The following is a 25,025-nucleotide window of genomic DNA, read 5'->3' on the forward strand; positions in this document are numbered from 1 at the left end:
GAAGTCATAAGGGAGCACCCTTCCCTTAACACCCTTCATCCCACAATGATCTGCTTTCCGTTACTTGAACAGACTGCTTGCTTAGTTACTGAACTCACAGGTCTTCCCAAGCTCTGGGAACAGGTGACCCATAAGAATGACGGGACTGGGCTCTCCAGGACCAGGCTGGAGCCCTCTTTTTAACCCCCTTTTACACTAGCAATAAAACCGCTCATAACATGATTATCCCACCCATCCTCTTGGGAAACCTCATCCGTGCTGAATGCAGTGGTTCTCAGGCAATGAGTGAATCATAAACAAGCTCTGATCTGGTGCACTTAAAAACACAATGGCTGTTAAGGAATATACAGTATTAGTGTACACAACAGATAGTCCAAGACCAGAAGTAAGACATCCTGCCTGAATCAATCATCACTCCCCTCTCCTGGTTCTTCAGCCCAGTTTCTGTACCTCAGTTTGCATTGCTTTGGATAATCACTGCAGAGTTTAATGCAGAACCCCATTGTTTTTGTTACCTGGTGCAGCTGGAGAATGAAGAAATTCTGGCTTGTCCCAAAATTCAGACACTCATAACATCGCCAAGCCACTTGCTGCAACTGTCTTTAATTGTGATACAGAATAATACAGCGACAGCCTGACTCCAAAATAAACTGAAACAATACAAAAACAAGCAACTAAAAAAGCAGAATAAAGCACTTGATTTTGTTTCAAACGGATTCTATAATTGCATGTTTTCACAGTTTGCCCAAAAGTTAACACAGGGTGGGTCCATTTCCGCTGTTTTCACAGAAACGGGCCAACCAGAACTGAGGCTCTCTGTCGCCCGCCCTCGTCACACAGCAGGCCGGCTGCCCTGACCTCTGAAAGCTGCACCCGCGCTCCAAAAATGAAAAATAAAAAGCAAATTCAAGCCCGATTAGTCCAATATCTTGATTCATCTATCTGAACATACACTCAGGCCAGGGCTAAGGTTCAGACAACATCCGCTAGGGAACACAGTGATCCACAAGTATAAAAACACCAGGGAGACGCTACTACTGGGCATTTCAATTCAATGAGGCATTGAAAGGGACTGAGTGAAACTCCCCTTGCCCTTTGTAGCAGGAAATTAAGCTACTTTCCCAAAACTGTATGAAACTAGTTCCTTTCATGCGCTTCTTCTTTATCGCAACACAACACAACCCAGATCTCATGACGGGGGGAACCGTGTTTCAAAGGCCTCAGCTCATTGCCATTCAAGTGCACTTGTGCAAACGCCCCATGACTAACCCTCGGGCACTCCCCAGAGCAGCCTCACCAACACGTCCAGAGCTTGCGACGGCCGGTTAGCTGGTCTTGAGCTCATTTGGTCCAATGCTTTATAGAAAGAGGAGATAGGAGATGGAGTCCACTGCATGATGCTTTGTGGGCAAAATGGTAGGTTTTTGTTCTTTGTGAGCTAAATGAGGTGAGGCCTTTGAAATCTAACTTTAACATGGTTTAAAAAATAACCTTTTCCATTTACCTGTACTTCTGAGGTGGCTTGTTCCAGAGGTCTCGGTTTAGCTGGAGTTACGAGCTCTAGAAAGGTGAAAATGCGACTGCAACGGATGACAACACAGCAAAACGCATCTTTTCAACACGTTGGGATGCATAATTGACCCCCTGCAACCTGGCTACTGCAGATCTCCACCCCACAGTCCGCTAAAGCCCCTAACTAAAAGAGGATTTCAAGTCGGGGGCTCTACGGACTGTACACCAACTGCAAGTCAAAGCAGTTTTTAGATTAAGGACGACAGTAATGGGCTATTATAAGAAACATAAAACTTCAACCAATACAATTCTATTACCATAAAAAAATTAAATATAAGTGTCATCCCAAAGTAAAAAAAAAGCTATACTATACAATACAGTTCAGTGACTATTTCAAAATCTCTCTGGTGCGGTCAACAGCAAAGTGAAACAGATCTTTCTACAGATAATGCCTATTAACACTGGTAACTGGGGACATACAGCAACTGCAGAAGGTAAGGCTACAGCGTGCATTTATTAGATTGCAGAGTGCTGCTGCTACATTTTCATGAAAGGAAGAGCTTGAAGGCTATCTATAGATGCTGTTAATGCATACCCGGACAGCTACCATTGAAGTAGCACGTCTGTAGAATCTCCAGAGTCCAGTTCAGATCTCTAATCCTCTTTTCTGTGGATGATGTCCAGCAGGAGATGCTGTTTCAGACAGGCAGCTGGCACGGCCCCGTGTCCTGTCGGGAAACGAGCATCTGCGCTTTGCCCCCCGCCGCCGAGACGGCACCAAGCGCTCCCTTTCAGTCCCGTCTCCCCCCACGGCCATGAAGCTCAGCCCTGGACTTCCTCGGTCAGGGCCGACTGTCCACAGAAACAGGCCGCTGGCCCCTGGGTGTGCGAAAGAGCCGAGAGAGGCACGGAGCGTCTCGTGCGTTCTGGCTTTGGGCTTGCACAAGGGCCACGTTCCCCGGAGATCACCAGTAAAAGCCATTCAGGACCATGGAGAAAGAGAGGATGGTGTGTGTGGGGGGGGGCTCTTTCTCCCCGTTTTCAATCCTGCTTCTCAATGGGAAGGGGGCCCCAGCCGCCGAGCAGGATCAGCCCCGTGCCCTGGGAGAGAGCTCTAGGAAGGGCGCGCTTTCACTCATGCTTCTTGAACTACGTCAGGGAATATCTGCAGAAAACAAGTGAAACTGGATGCTGCTGTTCACTGGGAGCTCCAAGATCAGGAGAACTGGTGCTGTAAAGGCTCCAGAACAGCCTTGTGCAATTCCAACAACCGCGGACTGAGATACATTTGCACTTTCTATTTCTAATGGCATGGTAAACAGAAACTGTAACTGGACTGCCGATTTTACTTTTCAGTGGAATTCTGCAGAATCCTTGACCCTCCTGGAGACTGGCGTGGTGAAGGCCACTGTACAGTCCTGGGAACAGGAAGTCACTGGTGTGCGGCGTCAGTGGGAAATTCACAATCCCAAGCTCAAGCAAGGACAAAGGCACCGTTTAGGACAAGACCAGTGAGTCAGTAAGGATCACTTTTTTTTTCTGTTGACATGTAAGATGATAACCCGTGCTTCCTTAAAGGCTCTTTTTTCCAGTCTTGGAACAACTGCACACAGGGTTGCTGCAAATGCTTTGGATCCGACTTCACCCTTGAATCGGATCTCTTTTAAAAGCCTATTCGACAGGTTATGTCTTAAATAAACAGGGCGTTGTAAAGAAAAAAAAAAGATTCCATCTCGGTACGTGAGAGGAACGATCCGATGGGGGGTTTAAGATCCAGGGGCTTGCACGGAGAGTAGCGAGAGCCCAAGCTGGGGTGACGCTCTATCTGGGATGGATGAGCACAGACGCACAGCAGGCTGCAGGGCCCCAGTCCCACGGAGGGAGCGCCACACCAATCACGACGCACTTCCGATATTCCCTCTGCCCTGGATGTGATCCCTGCCCTTCCCTTCCCACGCCTCCACACTGCACCACCTGCGGCACCCCCCGATTGGAGTCCGGGGCTCCGGAGCAGCTGGTGATTAAACAGCGAGACGTCCTGCGAGATCTGAGGCCACCGGTCCAGCGCTCCCTTCCAGAGGGAGACTGAGCTACAGCAATCCCATACTTACCAAGACCAGCGGTGAGTAAACATTCATGAGAAACCCCAAAACAGCTCCCTGAAAGTAAGGGTTTTAACAGCAAACCCAAGGGCTAGTGTTTTTTTTTTCCCCCCACCACGATCGCCTCTTAAAAATAAAAAAACAGCTCCTTTCCGTCTCGGGTAAAAAAAAAAAAAAAAATCCATTCAGTGTCAGGAAATCAAATGTCCTACGAAGTCTCATACTTCCTTCTCGTACTTCCGTTCCAGACAGGAATGCCAGCCTATCACGTCCAGCCCGGTCCAGCCCGGCTCACTGCTGCTTGCAGCTCTCCTTCTTGTCTTTGGTCTTGGCGCGTGTGGCCTTGTCGCTGTGCCGCCTGGTGGGGCTGACGAAGGCGGGCTCGGAGCTGTCCTGGGGGTAGTCACAGGGGCCGCGGTGCTGGAGGGGCTCTGGAGGGGAGGAGAGGAAAGCATGTGGTTGAAAGGGGGGGCCCCGGCCCCAAGCGACCGGCAAAACTGGTCGCCAACCCCAAGCCTGGCAAACACAACCGGCATTCAAAATACAGGGTGTCGGCCTTCTTCCACGGCAGAGAAGCTGACACTTCGATTAAAAACAATCTGGGTAGACAAGCTTATTGCTTTTTTTAAGGACAGATCAGGATTAACAGCTATACTGGTAGCACAGGAAACTGCATGATCTAACCCCTAGGAAAGGAAGTCGACATAAAACGTGCATTTCTGCGGCGCACACGGACAAAAAATAAAAATACTGCTTAGAAGTGGGTTGCGAAAAACCCCAGGTGCCAACGAGCGCACAGGTCTCAAGGAAAGACTGAAGGGGCATGGCTGGTTTTGAAACAGAAGGCTGGTATCCATGGAACAGGTGAAGCCACCTTACAGTATTACCTCACAGTCACGCAGCAATGCCCAGAATTGACCATGTAATCATTTCAAAAGGATTTCCAGTAACAAACGGATCAAGACCATGAGGGTGGACTTTCATGTGATGGTCTAAATGGAGACGGATTTCTGGGCCAGTGTTGCTGAACCTCTGGACTTGTGGGTATTAAATGGGATGGGCAGCTGTTCTCCAACAGCTGGAGAGTGGTGGCCATCTCTTTCTGGACTGGGGTCACTTCAAGGCCAAACGCCCGCCAAGACTATCGCTTTCCAACCCTCCCCCATCACCTCTGAGCATCTGTAACAAAGCCGAGACGCGGCGCCCGCGTGCTGCCCCGCGCGCCTCACTCACCGGCCGGCGCGGGTGCGAGGCCCTCTGCCGCACTCTCCTGGCGCCTGCCCCTGAAAGTGGGGTCCAGCTCCTCCGCGATGTTCCTGACGGGCTGCTGCTGCCTGCAAGGGAGACCGCTCGGTCAACGTCAACACCAGCACCGCCCCTCGGGTTATATAGCGCCTTTCAGACGCGCCCCAAAGAGCTTCATGCGAACACAGTTCCAACTCGATTCTACATTTCACAAGAAACCAGTGAAACGTGAGCAGTGCCACAAACGCCAGTTGTTGGAATGTAAACAGTAGCATTCTGAACAGAAGTATTTTGTTCTCGAGGGAAAACCTAGCATCACACAGCTGACATTTATCAGCACTCAGCTACAAACAAGGGTGCAAGCCAAGCGCCCAGTCAGTCTAGCGGCTGGAGACGGGGCCCTTGCTATAGAACAGGTCACCAAAGGGATGTCATTTGGGAGGACCACCGTTTCCAGCAACTTGCAGATGACGTCAAATGAGGAAGACTGGCAAACATAGTAGAAGCAGCCATTTAGAGATCATTCACAACCGAGAAAACACTTGGGCAATTAAAAAGGCAATGTTGGGATACCGAGTCAAGAGGGGATAATTCTAATTAAGAGAATGTTAAGTAAAATTGATGCACTACATTCCCTCATTTAGAATATTGTATACAACTGTGGTCACAACATTTAAGAAGAGCTATTGCTCAGCTACCAGATACTTGTCCGACACTAATAGGCTGAAGGAACTGAACCTTTCTAGTCTTGAACCAAGATGACTGAGGGGATCTGATACAAGTATTTAAAATCCTTAAGGGGACTGACAAACTCAACCCCGTGGGCTCGATCAGAATGAAGAGTGAAACAGGAGCTAGAAGACAGTGGAAACTGTTTGAAGTATTTAGAACCGAGAGCAGGAGACACTTTTTACTCAAGGGGTTGTGGAGTGCAGAACAAGCTGCCCTTTGCTGGTTTGAATGAAGCTGAGCTGTGGCCATTTCAGAAAAACAGAGCTGAGACTACCAGTGGAAACTTCCACAGTCATGCTTAAGGTTTGCTACTTTTAAAATTGGCCATAACAAATATGCTCCATTTTGTTTCGTTTTGACAACTAAAAGCTGATACCCAATGAGCTTACTTCCTGAGTGCAAACTGACTGAGACAACTGTTGACAGGTCCAGTAACTCCAGTTCAAAGTGCTCACGATCAGGACGCCCCCTAGAGGCAGGGCGGGAGGAGAGGACTCACGGGCTGCTGGCAGTGCCGCGCGGCTGTGGGGGAGACGCACAGCGCTCTGGTGACCAGTCCTCTCCTGGCGGCGGCGTCCCCTCCCCGTCCAGAAGCTCCCGCTGAGCCTGGGTCACGCTCACCTGCGGCGAGGGGGAGGTCAGAGGTCAGCCTGAGGTTAAAGGTTCAGTGCTATAGCTAGGATCTTTCTGCATACAGGTACAGCACACCCTTCCCTGACCGCAGGGACAGCCTGTGAGGGGGGGGTGGAGCAGAACTTGGTAGTTGTCCAAGTTGGTAGAGACACCTCTCCCTCTTAATGATTAATGCTAAATCAGGACAGGAAATTGGTTTAACCTCTCATCTCAAGGACATCACCTTCAACAGCAAAGCACACCCTCTCAGGATACAGATAGTAGGAGGGTTCCCACTGAGGGAAGAACATACTTGTTTCTGTGGACACCAATCCAGCTGCAATCCAATTTTCCTTAGGTGCCTGCAAACGCAGGACTAACCAGATCCAGAAAGCTTCCGAGATCGGCCAACGCCAAGGATCAAAGGCACTTCTCATAGAAGATCTCATGGGCCCAGTCTTCAGTTTTTTTAACTGCAAAAGCACTCCTGAGTGCTTTCTCTGAGATGACCTCAAGAGACTTTCCCGTTACTGCTGCTGTTTGCAGAACCACACGACAAAGCACTCCAGTAATACTGCGGCAGGCCCGACGAATTTGATCATTGAGAGCACTGCGTTTTCTTAAAAGTTTTTGGCAACAGCAGTGCACTTTGTTCATGCTGCTTAAGGCTATGGCAGTAATTCCTGTGTACATATTATTGTCCAGTGCAGCCTCCCTAGATCAGGGCATTTGCTAAGGAAGTATTGAGTAAATGCAGAGCGAGCTGCTCTATTCCACTGTCAGACACCAGACTGGGCACATCTCTCCGATTCCCCAGTGCCTTGTCTGCTGCCCGCCTCAGAGCAGTGCCTGGTGGGAGACCGTGGCAGTGGTACCCCCTGCGGGCAGTACCTTTCTCTCTCGGCCACGCCTCCTCTCGGGTGGGTCGCCGGGGTCTCTGTGTTCGCGCCGCAATGACCCTTGACCTTCCAAATCGCGTGAGCGGCGCTGGGTCTTCATCTCCTGCTGCTGCATGAAGTGGGCGATCTCCTGAGAGAGGGAGACAGAGAGAGGACAGGGCTGGTCAACCTGGACTACTAGGTAGCACAACACTAAACCACTGGTTCATTAGCACCTTAACACTGCTCGCATGCAGCACCCAAGATCTCTCCCACATGCAGTCCGGGTTCGATGCAAGAAACGTCATTACTTGCCGTGAGAGTGGAAGGGATGATAGATATTCTAGTAAATAAGGCACCAGAAATAAATTGACAACGTTGAGTGCAGGACAGGTCTCTGTGCTTCTAGACTGCCTTGGCTCAAATGTTTTATTCACACAACCAATAACTAAACTAGGAAGGGAGAACCACAGAGATTTTAGGATCCAAAACGATGCATTAATACAACAGCAAAAAAAGGCCATCACTAAGGATGCTGATGAGACCAACTTCACCTGCATTCACCTGTGCAACAGTTCTTTTCAGCAATCCATGAATGAAATAGTGTTACAGTCTTCACTGAAAGCAGAGCTTGGGGTTTTGTCTCTATGCTTTGTCGTTTTGGCCTTTCTATTGCCCAGTCTGAGCTGCAAGAACCAATGTGTTAAAGGGATCTGAACGTGCAAGTGGATTCTTCCCCTTGGTCAGGGAGCAAGAGAATATCTGAAAAAGTGCAGACTTTAAAATGAACAAATGTTGTGCTCAAGCTTTATAGAGCTAAGACCTACTGTAATCTGGAATTGGAATATTATGTTCTGAATTATCATCACACCATCAAAAAAGATAATACACCCTTAAAATGAGTTTAAGCAGCGACACCCCTTCAAACACGTACAAAGGTGACAGGGGACTACAGCAGGACCAGTAGCAAAAAAAGGACACAGGATCACAGGTGGAATCCACAGATCAACTCATCTGGGATGCAGGGCAGAGAACACTCAAGAACACAAAACAAGAGGAGCCCATCAGGGAGCTGGTAACTTAGTGATCAGGAGATCTCACCCAACCGTTTCTTGGAAAAAACCATGGGCCTCCCAGACAGGCGGCCGAGGCCCAGACTGCGGGCTCCTTGGAGAAGTGGCAGCAGCCTCAGTGTGTCTGGGGACGCAGGCCAGCGGAGCACGGCCCCGCTCCGTACTGGAAGGCTAACGGCTTCAGAGCAACGCCAACTCAAACAGGCAGCCCAACAGGACCCAAACCAACGGCAGCTGCCCCCCACCCCAAGAGTGAGAGTGACGCCCCCCCAGGGAGTCGTGCATACCTCATCCTGAGCCACCTGGGCGGCTATGAAGTCTTCCGCTGGGTTGGGGTTCTGCAAGCCGGGTGAGGCCGGAGGGCTCTGAAACAACAGCGGTCCGAGTCACAGAGGGTACACTCCGGATCTGGAGACTCACGCGCCTGGACTGCAAGTGCGTGCCCTACAGTACACTCCTCTGCACTGAAATGAAATATGACATGGCTAGGGGGTTGTGGGTTCGAATGTGGCATGCCTGAGCAGGGTCGTCGCTGTAAGCAGGAATTCTCTCTTAACTTAATCATCTGGTTGTATAAAGGACAAATAAAAAGAAAAGAAAATTCCACTGAGAGCCTGGGGTTCGTGAGGCACTGACTAAAAACCTGGCTCAACAGCACAGTTCTTCTGCAGGCAGGTTCACAGATCTGTGGTGGAGGTCTGGACTGGCCTGGCCTGCTGTGACACCCGGTCAGGGAAGCTTACTAGGAACTGAATGTTTCAGAATAAAGGTGCTACTATAATCGTGGTATAAATGACAGCACCTGAACAAGAAGTGCATTCAATTTCACCTAATGTGCTTCAGAGTTATTTCTGTGTCATTTGAGAACGTGCATAAAGAGCAACACAATGAACAGCACATACGTGTATTGTGAAACTTAATCTGGTGATATCTATAATATTTAAATAACATAACGATATATAATGGTCAAATTAAACTGTTTATCTGTTTGTTAAAAGTTTGTAGCTTACTTTGAACAAATGCTATGGGACGACTGCATGTGGGTAATTGAACAGTAGCGACAGAACTGTCCAGTGAGAGACTGACATAAACCTTGAACTGAAAGAGTTAGAGCTTCTTGAACCAAAACAGGCCGTGCTCAGGGTGAAAAAAAACCCTCTCCGATACGGGATTCTGTCCTGGGTCGGGGTGCGGGTCAGCGCTGTCCTATACGGGCTGTAGACAGGTTCTGTCCCGGGTCGGGGTGCGGGTCAGCGCTGTCCTATACGGGCTGTAGACAGGTTCTGTCCCGGGTCGGGGTGCGGGTCAGCGCTGTCCTATACGGGCTGTAGACAGGTTCTGTCCTGGGTCGGGGTGCGGGTCAGCGCTGTCCTATACGGGCTGTAGACAGGTTCTGTCCTGGGTCGGGGTGCGGGTCAGCACTGTCCTATATGGGCTGCAGTGGGACTCTGTCCTGGGTCGGGGTGTGGGTCGGCACTGTCGTAGGCGGGTTCTGTCCTGGGTTGGGGTTTGGGTTTGGGTTGGCGCTCTGTCCTGGGTCGGGGTGTGGGTCAGCACTGTCCTATACGGGCTGTAGACAGGTTCTGTCCTGGGTCGGGGTGTGGGTCAGCGCTGTCCTATATGGGCTGCAGTGGGACTCTGTCCTGGGTCGGGGTGTGGGTCGGCACTGTCGTAGGCGGGTTCTGTCCTGGGTTGGGGTTTGGGTTTGGGTTTGGGTTGGCGCTCTGTCCTGGGTCAGGGTGTGGGTCGGCGCTCAGGACAGTACCACTCTCAGGAGCAGCTCCTCCTCCTCCTGCAGCCGGCGGGCCAGCTCCTCGTCCTGCAGCACCTGCTCCAGCGCCCCCAGCTCCAGCGCCGCCACCTCCTGGCACAGGTCGGCCCCTAGGAGACAGCACCGTCAGCCTGGCACAGTCCTGAGCCAGCTCCGTGCCCGCCTGGCACGGCCCGAAAGAGGCCGAGAGGGAGGAAAGGAAAGCCAAGCCCCCAAAGGAAAGCGACGCAACACCCCGATCTTCCAACATCCGCGCGCCAGCCCAGAATTTACACCTCCGTTTCTTTGGGAAGAACGATTCTTTTGGGCATTTCCCCAAAGATGAAAAGGGAGCTCTTTCTCCTGCGCTTCTTTTTGTGTGGAAAACCAGCAAAGCAGTAAAAGCAGTAAAAAAAAATAAAAAAAAATCACAGCACTCGTTCTGAGATTATGGGTTGCATCTATCAAGGTCTTTCCCCCAGGTGACTATTTAACAGCAACATGTGTAAAGCTGAACAGACACTTCTGATGACCAAGGACGGATGGGTCAGCTCATCTGGCCAGAGACCCACTACCCTGGGAGTTTTATATGCTGCCTTGGAGCAGAGATCTGAAGATCTTTTAACGCCTCATAATTAAGCAATTGACCGATCCAATTAAGTCAATTGGTGCTTAGTCAGAACGAAAAGCAGAAGACACTGCGGCTCTCCAGGACCGGAGTTACTGACCCCTGATCTAACCCCACTGGGTGTGCGAACTGCCGTCAACCACAACCTGAAGGGAGGCCCTGGCAGATGAAAGCCACAGTCCAGAGAGAAGAAAGACAGGAAGTGTTCCACTCCTCCACCCCTGGATATTTCACAATCACATCACACCGTATGTAGATCGTACGGCAAGCAACAAAACCATGGATAGTGCTTTCTAAAACGTTCGCTGCACCCTCATGATCTGGCTCACACCTGAGAGGTCCACAGAACTAACTGCTTAACGTTGTGCTGGCGCTGTGGTCCATCAGTGTGCATTTCAGGGAAGTGAAGCAAGCCTCAATTACCATCGCTCACTTTCTTCACCTTTTCTTCCACGGGTAAAACTTGCTCTGCTTTAGTTCTTTCAAAATGAAGGCCAACCGAAGCACCAGCTGGAAGCAGATCCATTACATCTGACCCTTCCTGCCATGTTTCTTCCTGGATATGGACCTTCCAGAACTGCCTTCAGAAGGTGAGCAGCTTTGACGCGAAGCACAGAATTTCAGGACACATGGTTTTGGCCAAGTGACAGGAGCCTGGCTGCAGGGCGGGCAGAAGCCGAGAGGCCGGTGGCCCACTGGTCTTCGCCCTCCGGCCCCCAGGCAGAGGGGCGGCCGCAGTTACCTGATCTCCTGCCCCCGGCGCTGGCCGACCAGCCGCACCGGCGCCGAGCGAGGTCCTGCGGGCTCCTCCCACCCCCCTCCTCCGAGCTGGAGTCCTCAGCCCCGCCCCCGCGCCTGCTGGCTCTCCGCCGTGCCCCGCGGCCGCCATGGCCACTGCCGGCACCGCCCGGCCCGCCCCCTCCACCCCTGTGCCTCGTTCCTTCATGACCACCTACATGGAAGGTCTCCCCGTCGTACTCGTCGCTTGAGCCAGCGTCGCTGTAATCGCCATAGCGGCAAACCCTGTCGCCGTGCACTCTGCGGTCACCGTGGAAACTGCAGATGCTACGATGCCCATCCTCCTCTTCCCTGTAATCTCCATGGCTCACCCCGATGGATCTCCTTCCATCCCTAAACTCTCCGTGGCAACTGCCCCTCGGTATGAAATCGCCACACTGAAGCCGACCGCTTTCCTCGGCCGCGTATTCTCCCTGGCTGCTCCTTCCGTCCCTGCGATCTCCACGGTAACTGCGCCTCACTGCTGCATCCCTCTCTAGGAAGTCGCCGTGGAGACGGCTGCCGTTTCCCTTTGTGTCGTCTCCATGGTAACTTCTGCTAGAACCTCCCCTCCCCCCCTTGACGTAACGGAGTTTTATTGCGACACCCCCGGCACCGGAGCCGCTGTGGCGACTGTCGCCGCTGTGGTAGCTATGATGACGTCCTCCCTCGTCTTTAAAGCGCACATGGCGGACCTGGGACGCCTCCCCGCCTTCCTCCCTCCACCTGTTCACCCTGATTCGGATGCGCAAACCGCTGGGGCGATCGCAGCTCTCCCCGCCCTCCGCCCTCCTAAAATCTCCGTGGAAGCTGCGACTGCGCCGCGCGGGCGCGTCCCCGCCCTGTCCCCACGCGCTCGGGCCTCCGAGAGACCGGCCCACTTCCCCTGCCCTGGCCCCGAACCCCAGGAAGCTGCCGTGCTGCCCCCCCCCTCCCGGGGCGAGGCCGGCGCGGGCATGGCGCGGGGCCACAGCGGCACTGAGCGGCTTCTCCAGTCTGCAACCCTGGGCGCTGCGGGGGGCGGCGGAGGCGAGTAAGGGGTCCTCGTCCTCAGGGCTGTCCCCAGAAGTGCCCGAGTCTCCCAGGCGATTGGCAGAGAGCTCCAGGGTGTCAGCCCGGCCCCTGCTCGCCCTGGGCACGAGGCGGCTTCGGCAGACCGGGTGCTCGGACTCGGAACGAGGCCCGCGGTGCTCCTCGGCCTCCCCCTCGGGCTTAGCGGGCGGGGCAGAAGAGCCCCCTCTGCTGGCTGGAGGCTGGAAGAGCTCGCCCTCTCCTTCGCCGCGGCAGTCGCGTGCAGGCTGGGCCGGCGGGCTGGAGCTCGCTTTAATCAAGCCAAACATGCAAACACAAAGCAATGGAGCATGGCGTAAGCAGGTTAGTGGGGGGGAGAGTTAGGCACGGTCAGTCGGCAGTCTCTGGTTAATAAAGCTGTCAGGCAGGACCAGCACGGGCTGTGAGATCTGAAAGATTAGTAATGGTCATACAACAACACACAGCGCTACCAATACAAAATGACTCGACCACCTTATCCATTCCAGAACTAATCAAAGGAAAACTAATAAAAAAAGCACAGGTGCTTGGTAAGAGGATTTGTTATTCCTGACGCATAAGGAAAAAGATATGAATAGGAAATCTGGTGCTTTTATGTTGCACAGTTTATGCTGCAGTTTACAAGCAGCCCAATTTCTGACAAAAAAAATATATTTCTGCAGTCACTGTGTTTGTCTGGAAAATCATCATCTCTGCATGTGTGCTGATCAGTTTTTGTGCAGCAGGGCACAATACTACATCAATTTCCCAAGATGGCTTTCTAGTTCAGAATCTTAAATCAGACTCCACCCGGAACTCGGGCACTGGAAAGCACATCCTAGCTGGAGGAGGGGAGAAGCATCAAGAGGGTGTCAGAAATGATCAGGCTGATCAAAATGTAGCCAGGGCCTCTTGATAAATAAATGCATCCATATCAAAATGCACAGTTTAGAAAGGAGTGTTGGAATAAGATGAGGAGAATCACTCCAAGCAAAGCTGCATAACAACCTGCTGGGAGAAGAGAGGCCAGAACAGTATTTGTGGTTCTGTCAAATCACGGTCAGTGACTGGAAGAACTGCCAAGGCTACAAACAGGAAACCGCAAATCCCCATGTTTAGGGCAGGCATTGAGAGGACACTAAACAGGAAGAACGTCCTGTTTAAAAGCAAAACCAAAGAGCTTAGATCACAGTGTGCGGATTGGGAAAGGATTCCAGAGATTCAGGAGCAGAGCTAGACCAGCTTAGCCATCTACTCAAGAGCGTATGAGTTAGTGAAGCGATGCAGCCCGGTTTCTTACAGGCAAGCCATGCATTCATTCGAACTGCACACCTAAACCCACGACATTCACTGATCAGGACTGCCAAACCACAAGCAAAAACACTGCCAATGTTTGAATTTCCGTCTTGATAAACATCGGAGAGTTATAAAATTAGAATTCTGAGAGTTATAAAATTAGACAAAAAAAAGTCAGCTTCTACCTACTCATGAACGGAAGCACTGCAGACAGAAATTAAAAGTCGTTACTTCGATATTTTCCCTTTAAAAGAAAAAAAATGCTTCGATTTCATCAAGTCAGACTTGTTCCACTACAAAAAAAAAAGTGATAGTCGTGTGACTTTTTCCGTTTGCAAATCTTTTCGTTTGACTCAGACAATTACAGATTTCAAAACCACCTCCTACATGAATAAACCACTCGGATCTGTAACACGACTTCACTGAACAGATAACAGAACCCAAGCCAAGAGCTAACACAGGGTCTTCCAAATTTTACTCCAGACAAACTGGAACAGGAGAGCCGATCGGTCCTGGGATTGAAGAGACCCTGGGAGCAGGAGAGGGAAACGCCTGCTGCGTCTCGTGTATATTCCGAGTCTGGCGGGATGAACGTGGACAAAAATCACGTCAACACAGCAGGCGTGTAACTTTATCAACGCAAAGATTGAAAGCTTGATAGTTATTATTTATCAAGGACCATAAGGCTGACATTTCCCTTTGTCTCATCTCCATGGTAACTTCCGTTTTCCTTTGTGTGCAAAGCACGTTATCTTTCCATTTTCACAAGCTGAATGCATTCAACCTTTGAAACGATGAGATGCTTTTGAAAATCGACTTCAACTGTCTGCAGGGATTAAAGATTTCTTTAAAAAAAGCTTTTTGGTTAGGGAAGCACATAAGTCAGGCAGTCTACACTTCGACAGTCCTGATACTGTAAATGTTTGCTTCAAGTGATTTCAAACCCACAGCGCAGAAGCCAGCACTATTCTGTTCTTGGAGATGCACTGAAAGTGCTAGTGCCTTATTTCTCTCAATCTAGTGACTGGCCTCCAACCGCTACTCATGCGTGAACATGAAAACACATCATTTAGCTTGTTACATTATTGCGATTTCTGTGAACACTGAGGTTCTGCTCTTCCAGTCAGGAACCCACAGGACGAAGCAGGAAACTTTGCAATATTTCCCTCTGAACAGAGGAAACCAGGCCGATGCTTTAGCTGGGAGCAGTAACTGCCTACAGACAGACATGGAACCAACTGCAGGCTTCATAATAGTAATAGTCAACACTGGTGGATATTATACCCTTACGTCCTTTCCTGTACTGCCAGTGAGCTTTGCACAAGCACCTCATCCCTATAATGTTCTTGGGATGAAGGGCTTGTGCAAAAGTAATGGGTCTTCTTTCTAAGCAACAGGAGCCTTATTTCAGGCAAGCAGCATCACTGAGAACAATGGTGACAACGCAAATGTTTGTGTGGCAATTCTATAACCACGTTTCCTCTCAGCCTTTTTAAATACTGCTCAAGGATATACACGTATCCCAAAAATGTTTTTCATTATATAGGTCCACATGCACAAAAATTATCTTGTAGAATTGAGACAGGCCTTTTTTTGTCCTCTGACCCTGTGACTCTCTCTGGCAGCTGGTCAGAGTGAATACTCTCACGTCGTTGATATGAATGCTTTTACATGCTGCGGTTCAATATATATTCTGTGCTTGTCCTGGCATTTAAGGCCTTCAAGAATGATTGCATTGAGAGCGCAGCAGCAGAAGATACATTTTTGTGTGTCCCCAGTCTTCTCTCTGAATGTGCCATCTCATTTTAAACCCCCCCTGAACTGCTCTGCTACTGTTCTGTTTGTGCGAAAGGGGCGACACTGTTCCTACCATACCTCCACTGGTCGAGAGGCCGTTGTCATCGCTCTGGCAGCCGCTGTCCAGCCTCCGCCTCCTGATCTCCAGCTCCTCCTCTTCCTGCAGCCTTTTGGCTATTTCCTGTCACAAACACATTCAGAAGTTCTTTGAGGCTGTGAAGGGAGTACTAAGCAGTCACTTGACTGGACTGGAGCATTTTTTTAAAGCAGCGCCAATGCGCTAGAAAGAGTTTACAGCAGAGCAATAAGAAACAATTCCCAGTCTCAGAAGATTGCCATAGACGGGCATCGGTGTTTCCAGTTCTGGTCCTGCATTATCCCAGATCTTCCGATTCTCATTCCAGCACAGTGCTCTATTATTTACAACAATTTAACTTTCAAGCTATTTTTTTTAAAGTCTTTTCGATGGCAGGACGGAGTTAGAAACTCTGTTGGCCAGATGCTACGACCATGTGGCACTTAACCCAGGCCGCCTCTCCAGCAATGGCTGTAATGTGACCTCTCGCCACAGTGTCTTTCACACCAGTTTCAGCGCAACATTAATTCAGAATAAGGAGCTCTTGAGACAGCAGCCAGTGCTGTGGTATCCCCGATTTCTCCAAGACGGGGTTCTCAAACTTTTTGAGCCAAGTTCCACCCCTGATCAAACCAAGGCATCCAAGTACCACCCACAAGTCATCTTCTCATAGGAACCCCAGGGAATCTCAATGACCAACTTGAGCGCATGCGCACACACGCTCACATATCATAAAAACAGCCCTGAGCACTTAGATTGTTGGGATCGTACCGCCTTGTAGCGGTTTTCCGACGCTTGCTAACACTAGCAGTGCTGTCTGCGTCAGGTTCAGCAGCAGATCTAGTGTCAGTGGCCGATGTATAATCCTCCTCGTTCGTCAGTACTCTTGGCGTCTATTCCTTTCAGCCATGAAAGGACACTTGATTTTTGCGAGGTATTCATTTTCGATCACTTGCTCTGTTGTCGAATGTGGCACTTAGCTGTCTCTCTGGAAGCCCGAGAGGAGTTTGAGCAGAAGTATTAGCGCGCTCTGTATCGACCTACTGTAGCTAAGTACGTAGGCTGCGTATTTGACACTGATTATTAAAATAGAAAATATGAAAACCTGTCTCGAGCTTTCTGAAACCGATTAAGTAAATCACAGATGAAAAATTTACATAATTTTGAATTATTCAAAATTATTCCATTTTGAATTCCCAATTTTTCCAGTGCACACAACAAATTTCCAGGGTCATCTGGCGTACCACCTGGGGGCGCTCTGCCACAGTTTGAGAACCACGGCTCTGAGACACCCACCTCTATGAGAAGGAAACGGCATTTGGACTGAATCCCATCTGCTCGGCCTGTGGGATTACTTTGTGGTATAGAAACGGGGTTCTGCTTCGATCAACGAAACTTAAGGGCTCTGCGGCTGTAATCCCCGAAACAGACGCAAGGATGTAACAATGGTCAGGCAAGCCCATTTCAAGGCGAGCTGTGCATGCCGACTGAGGAGCTACCGAGACCCTCCCGGCCAGCCTCGACTGTGTAGGTACAGTAAGTCTAGCACAAGCAGGTCCTGTGTTCAGACACGCACAGCGAGACTGCAAGGCTGCGATGAATGGAAAGGAGAGTAGGGGGAAGGAGCAGGATATTACAAGCCATCTGGGCTGACAACAGTGCAGAAACACCTGCAGCCTGACTGTAAACGAAGCTGCCAGGGGAGCCAGCCAGTGAAAACCAAACTAGCAGAAATAGACTCTAAAAGAACGCAGCCCCCAGCTTGCGTAGTGTCACTGCAGCTACGTGCTAAACTGTGTAGGAGGGGGAGAGGAGGGGGGTTTCCAGACAGCCAGAGCCCCTCTAAGCCCTCCTCGCGCTCGCCTTCACCAGTTATTGCATCTTCCCAGCAGAGGACACGGTCTCTTCAAACCCCCCACCCCTGAGCCCCGAGCCACGTCACCTGGGCTCCTTCACAAGAAGAGTCAGAGAGCTCGGGGGGGGAGTTCATTTCCTCTTTGTGGGCTGCCTCGGTCTCACACTGACCTCCCTCGCCGAGCGTTTCGAGTTCAGTTTCCATCACCCGGTGGAAACAGGCGTGACTGGAGGACGGCATCAGTGCTGGAAACAGGACGTCACGCTGGCCCTGCGGCCAGACCACGACGTAATGCGACAACTGACCGGTCGAAAAAAGGGGTTGTCTCGCCTTTTGATGGTCGCCAGCGTAACGTCATTGTGAAGCGAGAACATTTTCTTTTTACAGAAAGAGTCCCCAATGTGAGATGGTCACCACTGTGTTAACCGAACAGCAAACATCTCCATTACGATATTCAGGAAGACAATTCAGTGAAAGCTCTATTCCTAGGCAGGGAGGAATGTGTTTTTGTAGAAAATGCTTTGGTGCTTCCAAAAAGAGGTTCACTGGCTGAATTTCAATTATACAAGTAAAATAAATTCCTCAGTGGCCCAGTATGGTAACTGGGGGGGGGGCACTGTTCTGTAGAAGGCACTGTCAATTAGATGAGATATTGTCATCTTGGTCATAAAAGATGGCACTGGTTGTAAGAGGGGTGGTGTTAATGCCAGTGGGATAGATCCTCCTGGATGAATTCCACTCTAGGTGTGTACAAAGTACCCTGACTCAAGTTCCCCCTTATGTCAATTAGTGAAAATGTCTCTGCCTGATGCAGACACGCAGACCCAGATCAGTAAGACAACAGGAACAACGCAACCCTGCCTCCAACAAAGTCAATCAGCACAGAGGCTGAACCAGGCCAGGGGGACTCCAGATGTCGATCCAGCTCTGGTGTAAAGGCACAACCAGGACCCTGGCTCTGGGGGCACAAATACAGCAATGATCTTTTATCTGAAGACAGTCGTACCCAAGGATTCATTCAGTGTACAGTGTGTTTACTGTAAACCACCCATGTGTGTGCATTCAAGCCCAGTTCCTTCCAATCTCTGCACTCAAGGAGTTAAACACTCGCACTTTTGTTAAGGTCTACTTTAAACTGAGTAGAGTAGTAGAGTTTATTGTCAGGCAGTGAAGTGCAGCGAAATGCTTATTTGCATGTGTGCTCCTATACAAGGACATCAAGGAAACACCAAAAACAAAAACACAGAGCAGTGGTAGCAACAACAAGTTAAATAACATACACCTTAGAGGAAAAAAAACCCATCAGTGTGAGCCAGTGGTGGGGGTAGAGTTCAGTAATCTGACAGCTTGAGGGAAGAAGCCGTCTCTGAGTCTGGACATTCGTGCCTTTATGCTCCCATAACGCTCACCATAGGGCAGGGGGGAGAACAGTGAGGAGCCAGGATGACTGGTGTCCTTCACGATACTTCCAGCCTTCCTGAGGCAGCAAGGAGTAAAAATGTCTGAAATAGAGGGGAGCTGTACTCCAGTGATGGACTGGGCTGACCTGACCACCCCCTGTAATGAGCTGCTGCCAAGCCACACTAATTCCACATGTGAGCACACTTTCAATAGTGCACCTGGAAAATGTGGTAAGGACAGCTGAAGGCGTTAACTGAGCTCAAGGATGCTTTTTTTCCCCCACAGGTTTTGTACTTTTAACTGGATATCTGTAAAAACTCCACTACACAACACCAAACAAAAAGAGTAAGTTGAATTTAGTAAAGATGTGAAAAAGGATTTAGAGGAACCGAGACTGGTAAGCTTCAGGGTAAACATGGAAACTAGTCAACTCTGATGTTGTGCATTTGTGAAGCACAGGTTTAAAAACCTGATAAGCTTCTCAATATCCCTTCAGGGAGCTGTAGCCCTGGCTGTGGGACTGCAGAGAAGCAGATCAGCCCTTCTAAAGTTCTGACATTAAAAACATTCAAGACAGAAAGCCAAGAAAGAAGGTGGTTTAAAAGATATTTGCTCATGAATAAACCTGTGGTCTCACCACCAAACAAAACAAGTCAAGATTTGTAGAGATCTAGACAATGAGATGCCAGTGTGTGTTACTACAACTTACTACAGCGCACAGTTCACATTCTGCAGAAATAGGTCCTGATAAATCTCAGAGAGAATAATACATTGAAACCAACCAAAAACATCTGTGCATTTTATTACCACAAAGCCACAGCGACATGCTTGTCAATGAATCAGCTTTTGATTGCTTATATACTATTTCCAATAGATGGCGACATAACCCAAGTATTGGCACCAGACACCGCGCTGCTTATAACCAGGCTCGAAATGATGCAAATTGCACCACAGACGTGGGTAATGTCACCCACACTGGGATTAATGGAGAAATACAGACGACACCACAGTTTCACCACATTTTTATGCAAGGACAGATTCCAACACAGCTTGGTAAAGATGTTCTCATACTGAAATGTCTGAAAATGGTCCCTCAGTAATTTATACTAAGTATAAGCATATTGGCTAAAAATGCTATATGCATTGTCTTCTGCTAAGACAGCTAGTACTGATAGATTTAGGGTTGTTCTAGAAAATATCGGTATTTTTTTGTGAGAAAATAATGGGGAGCCTAGTTTAATTAAAAATATATTAGGGATTGTTTGAGATTATTATTTGGGGATTTAAAAGAAGCCCCAGTCATACATTCTTTTTCTAACATGCTGACTAACTAGAATGGGTGTCAATTGCATTAATTGAAATATAAAAACAATATTCTAACCGCAATAACAGTTGCATTTTCTGCATACTTGCTGTAGCCAACAACCTCACACTACCACACATTCTCTTAATGTGAACTCACAGCACATGCAAACCCAAGCTATCAGCTAAATGGTGTTTGAGACTGCTCCTTTTTGTGATTTGTGTTGTGTTGAACCATATTCCCTGTACGTCAGAGATGATACTGTATAAGCTTGGCAGGACTCTGCCAAGAGCTCCTTTTTGTGATTTGTGTTGTGTTGAACCATATTCCCTGTACGTCAGAGATGCTCATACTGTATAAGCTTGGCAGGACTCTGCCGAGACGGCCTATATGAGGTGCAAGGACCCTAATCAGACAGAGCTGCACAGGTGCTTTACTGAGCAGCCTTCCCAAAGTTTTAGCAATATGTGTGGAAACCCTGCTGCCTGAACCCCTACAGGGCTGTTTCTCTTTACGAGTTCCAGAAAGATTTCATTTCCACAAGTGTCAGCACTTAAAGCCCCCTCCAGGAACCCGTCTATTCTGCGCTGCGCCGCGCTGTCATTTACTGCAGGGGACCCCCACATGTGGAACGGAAATATAAAATAAGGCTCTGCTGGGAGAGCTGGCAGCTCTTTCATCTCTCGTCCCCCGTTCGTCAGCTGGAAAAAGTGCTGATGCCCCCATTCGGATCGCTTCTCATTTCACAAACTCCTCATTAACGGGGCGCACAGCAGAGCTCCGACAGACGACAGGCCTGCCACAGCCACACACGCGCTGGTGCACGCACACACAACCCTGCACACAGCAGCCCGGCATGAAGTTCCAACCGCACACAACTCAGCGCACAGCAACCAAAATCAAACACTACCTGTTGAGCACGAACCTGCAGCCGCACTCCACCGCCACCACCGACCTGCACAAGTGCAGACTTACTGCAAAGTGCAATCGCACAAGAATTTGCTTACACTGCAACCTCAACATCTTGAGCACGCACACACCCTGCTCACAGTGCCCTGAAGGTCCACACACGCCCGTACTTTTTCGGTATTTCAATACTTATCCGTCTACAGTGGTAGGCGAATACACAACATCAGTCGTTTTAGACCAAACAATTTCTCTTCCTGGCACAGCCATGGCAGCTCAAACTGAGGTGGAGCCCCCTCACTTTGAGGGGGGAACAGCCCCTGTAACACCAGCCCTTGTAACCAAATGGAGCTTCTCCCTTCCTGAAGTAATGACCTTATTTCCCTTAAGCCAGAGGCGTCAGAAGAGGCCCTCTGGGAGGGCTCTCCACCCAACCCAGACCAGCCAGGCAACAAGCCTGCACACACTGCCCCCGCCACACTCATGGCAAGACGACCGGCGAGGGGGACCCCTCAGACATCACCAGGAACCCCACACCCCCCTCGCTTCCACGGTGTCACTCAAATCCTGCTGGCAATGCACCTGATGCCTAGCAGCAGCACAAATAATAATGTCCGCGATGCAAGGCTATATTGGACGTGCATGTCCCGAAGAAGGGCATCTTTAAAGATCGCTACATCCACATGGAGCCATGGGGCCTGGAAATGAGCCGGAATCAATCCCTGCAGATTACCGATTTGAACGGTCAAATGTCTTGAGGAGAGCAATATTTTCTGGGGCTCCTGCAGCTCCATTTTTCAGTGATTCCTCTCCTCTATGAACTGGACTGAAGGTGCAATGTCATTTACTTTGTCCACATAATGTGGAAGCGATAACTTGGGGCCTAGACAGTATTCACAGGCTATTAGCCATTCGACTACATCAATTACAACAGGTCCGTGAGTGTTTGGAGCTTTTTTCTCCAGAGCGCTGCGATAGCAGCTGATACACCTGTCAGAAGAGTTATGGAGACAGAGCTGCATAATCACTGTGAATAATTCGTTTGTGCCCATTTAAAAACAGAGCTCCTTAGAGCTCCTTTTCCTGAGGGATAAGTGCCCTTTGCACAGTTCAGCGTGGATTACGTGTCTGAAACTGCTGTGTGACCACTGGCCGGTCCCTCCCCATTCGCCAGTTTAAGCCTCATCACGGGTTCTGCATCATACCCACAAGACTTTCAAAAAAGGATGCTCTCATCTTATTTTTTCTACTTCTGCGGAACCACTGATGCATAACCAATTCTCTGCACCAAGAAAAAACACAGCCTGAAGCGAAAGAGTCAATCACCACCAGATTTCAACCTCATTAGGGAAAAAACAGCTCCAACTTTATTTTTTTATTGCAGTGCATGTCAGCTGCCTCAGCAGAACAGTCACTCACTTGACACACTGCAATTAAAAAGACTGATCCACATGTGAACAGGCCCCCTCTGTAACGTGGAGCCAAGGCATTTTAATACCACCAGCCCCCACCCGTCAGTCTGAGGCGCTTTCAAAAGACAATCTAAATTACAGGCCATCTCTGCAGGGTGCTGAAGCAGATAATGACTGCAGTAAATGCTACAATTTGCCTCTGAGGATGGTCCAGCTCTTGTAGCGCTCTAGATTTTAAAACAGACTATGATCCTTCCATAAAGCTAATCTTAATGCAAGATTTCTGGGGAACCCCAGCAAGAATTCTGGGGAACCCTTCCAAGATCTGTCTTCAAACACTTAAAAGAGCTACTTAAAATAGCTCTTGCTAATAAGCAAGTTAGGCCTTCCATTACTCATAAAGACCCTTTAAAATGGAGGACTACATAACTGTAGGTTTCATGCATTTAAACACCTTACAAAGAAACGGACCTCCAAAACCGCTACTTGTACAGCCTTCATAGAAAAGCACTGCGGAGTTACTGTAGTTTCACATACTCAGCTAGAGGGTCTAGCAGGGTCTCCACCCTGGTCCTGGAGGACATTGAAGCCTTGTGGTTGGTCTCCATCCCAAAAGAGCACTCTATCTTGGGAAACTCTACTGCAGAAGTACTGGCACAAAGGCATTTCGAAACCAAGTCTCCATTTTTTTTCTCAGCTGGCTGAAGAAGCCGTCGCTAACCTATTGCCTAATGAGCTCTTTTAAGATGTGACTCGTTAATGATGTCCAGGCTAAGGTGGGGATTGCCAGCTGGTGTGTCATGGTTTGGGGATGCTTTACTGCATCAGGACGACTTGCTCTGGATCAGAGAATACTAAAGGAGTGTCAGACTGAAGCTGAAGTGCAGCTGGTTCAGACCGCAAGACAACAATCCGAAAGACAAACAAGTCTGCATTACCATGGGTGAAGATGAAGAAATTGAGGGTTTTGGAGTGGCCTACTCAAAATCCAGAGATCTTGTGACAGGACCTGAAATGAGCAGTTCATCCCCAAAACCCCACAAATGTCACCGTGTTGAAGCAGTTCTGCACACAGGAGTTGGGCAGAATTCCTCCACAGCACTCCAAGAGACTGATCAAGAACTACAGGAAGCATCTGGTTGTAGTTATTGCTGCTAAAGGTGGTGTAACCATCTACTGAGTCTAAGGGGGCAATTAGGTTTTCACAAGGGGCACCGAGTGTTGGATAACTGTTCATTTAATAAATGAAAAAAGTATAAGGATAAAATTAAGTATAAAAAAGTTTCAGAAGTATCAAAATTCAGTGTTATTTGTTCACTCGGGGTCCCATTTAGCTAATATTGGGTCTTGCTGAAGAATTGAATAACATTCACTGTGGAAAAATATGCAATAATGCAGGAAATCAGAAATGCTTGTTCACAACACATCTTTACTTCTTTCCATAAGTAAAGAGAAAAAGGACAGTAGGTTTGCTAGAAAGCTGCTGGCAAATTATCTGATTAATGCCGATTTTCCTTATTGCCAGCTTTTAGCGCTTACTATCTTATTGCTATCTAACGTGTACATCTTATTATACAAATTACTAATCAAAAAGCTACAGATATAATGAAGCGTGTGTGAGGAGAACTCAGGATAAAAGCTTATTTTAATCCAGCAAGAGGAGAGCAACGAATATTTGTGGTATTACAGGAAGAAGGCACTTTCATGCCCAGGAGAGGAAACCAGGTTTGCAGTGGATGGGCTTGTTCGGTGGAGGCAACATACAGCACAGCACTTCCATCTCCCAGCTGCCTCTCATTCCCTGCAGGAGCAGGAATCCAAGTCTCAGCGGCAGGAGACCCGGTATTCCCACAGCCGGGCCGACCAGGATCTCCAATACTGCTGCCTTGAGACGCACAACCCCCCCACCCATCATCTCACTGATGGCCTGGAAACGTCAGCCAGCAACCCCACCCCCCACGCACCGTCTCTGCACACCCCAAACAAAGATCGCTTGTAAACACCTCAATTAAAAAAAAAAAGACATTTTCCATGCTGGAAGCGTGACACAGCTCAGCTCAGTCCAGCCCCTCTGGTGGAACGGTCAAGGAGGGTTTATTCTGTCCTGGCACAGTGGCCACCGATTAAAGGGGCTTTTCTTGTTCTTTTGCTTATTTGTCTGCCTGTTCGATTTTTTTTTTTGTTCCAGACAAGGACCACTCTATAGGCAAAGCTGGGCTGATGTATTAATCTACTTAAAATGAAAAGCCTTCTCTCTCCCTCTCTCCAGCTTTTGGCAGACAGTCTTTGTGCACTGGAGCCAGGACTCTGTGGTTTTCTCCCCAGCACTCAAGCAACTGCTGAACACTCCAGGGCCCTCACTACCCGACTGTAATGTAATGTAATGTTTCTTTATTAGCCCTATACAATTTCTTGCATTAGGAATTCGTCTTTTCGCATACCCCACCTTTTCTCCATGAGACACAGACACACAGACAAGGAGAGAAGCTTGGGGTTAGAGCGCAGGGTCAGCCATTGTACGGCACCCCTGGAGCAGTTGGGGTTAAGGGCCTTGCTCAGGGGCCCAACGGAGTAGGATTCCTCTGCCAGCTGGGGGATTTGAACCGGCAACCTTCCAGTCACAGGCGCAGATCCTTAGCCA

General features: G+C 49.2%; 1 protein-coding gene across 1 annotated transcript in view; it reads right to left on the reverse strand.

The window, feature by feature from the left end:
- Nucleotides 1-593: 593 nt before the first annotated feature.
- Nucleotides 594-25,025, reverse strand: part of LOC148817482 (uncharacterized) — a 45,892-nt gene continuing 21,460 nt past the window's right edge. Inside the window, exons 6-13 of the mRNA XM_088938227.1 lie at nucleotides 15,510-15,612; nucleotides 11,275-12,630; nucleotides 9,920-10,035; nucleotides 8,442-8,519; nucleotides 7,095-7,232; nucleotides 6,091-6,212; nucleotides 4,848-4,948; nucleotides 594-4,045 (exon numbers count right to left, since the gene is read on the reverse strand). Coding sequence (XP_088794353.1) covers nucleotides 3,906-4,045; nucleotides 4,848-4,948; nucleotides 6,091-6,212; nucleotides 7,095-7,232; nucleotides 8,442-8,519; nucleotides 9,920-10,035; nucleotides 11,275-12,630; nucleotides 15,510-15,612 — 2,154 coding nt within the window. The 3' untranslated portion in view covers nucleotides 594-3,905. The remainder of the gene's footprint in view (nucleotides 4,046-4,847; nucleotides 4,949-6,090; nucleotides 6,213-7,094; nucleotides 7,233-8,441; nucleotides 8,520-9,919; nucleotides 10,036-11,274; nucleotides 12,631-15,509; nucleotides 15,613-25,025) is intronic.

The sequence above is a fragment of the Atractosteus spatula genome, chromosome 20 (genome assembly GCF_055471065.1).
Source record: "Atractosteus spatula isolate fAtrSpa1 chromosome 20, fAtrSpa1.hap1, whole genome shotgun sequence".
Classification (NCBI taxonomy): domain Eukaryota; kingdom Metazoa; phylum Chordata; class Actinopteri; order Semionotiformes; family Lepisosteidae; genus Atractosteus; species Atractosteus spatula.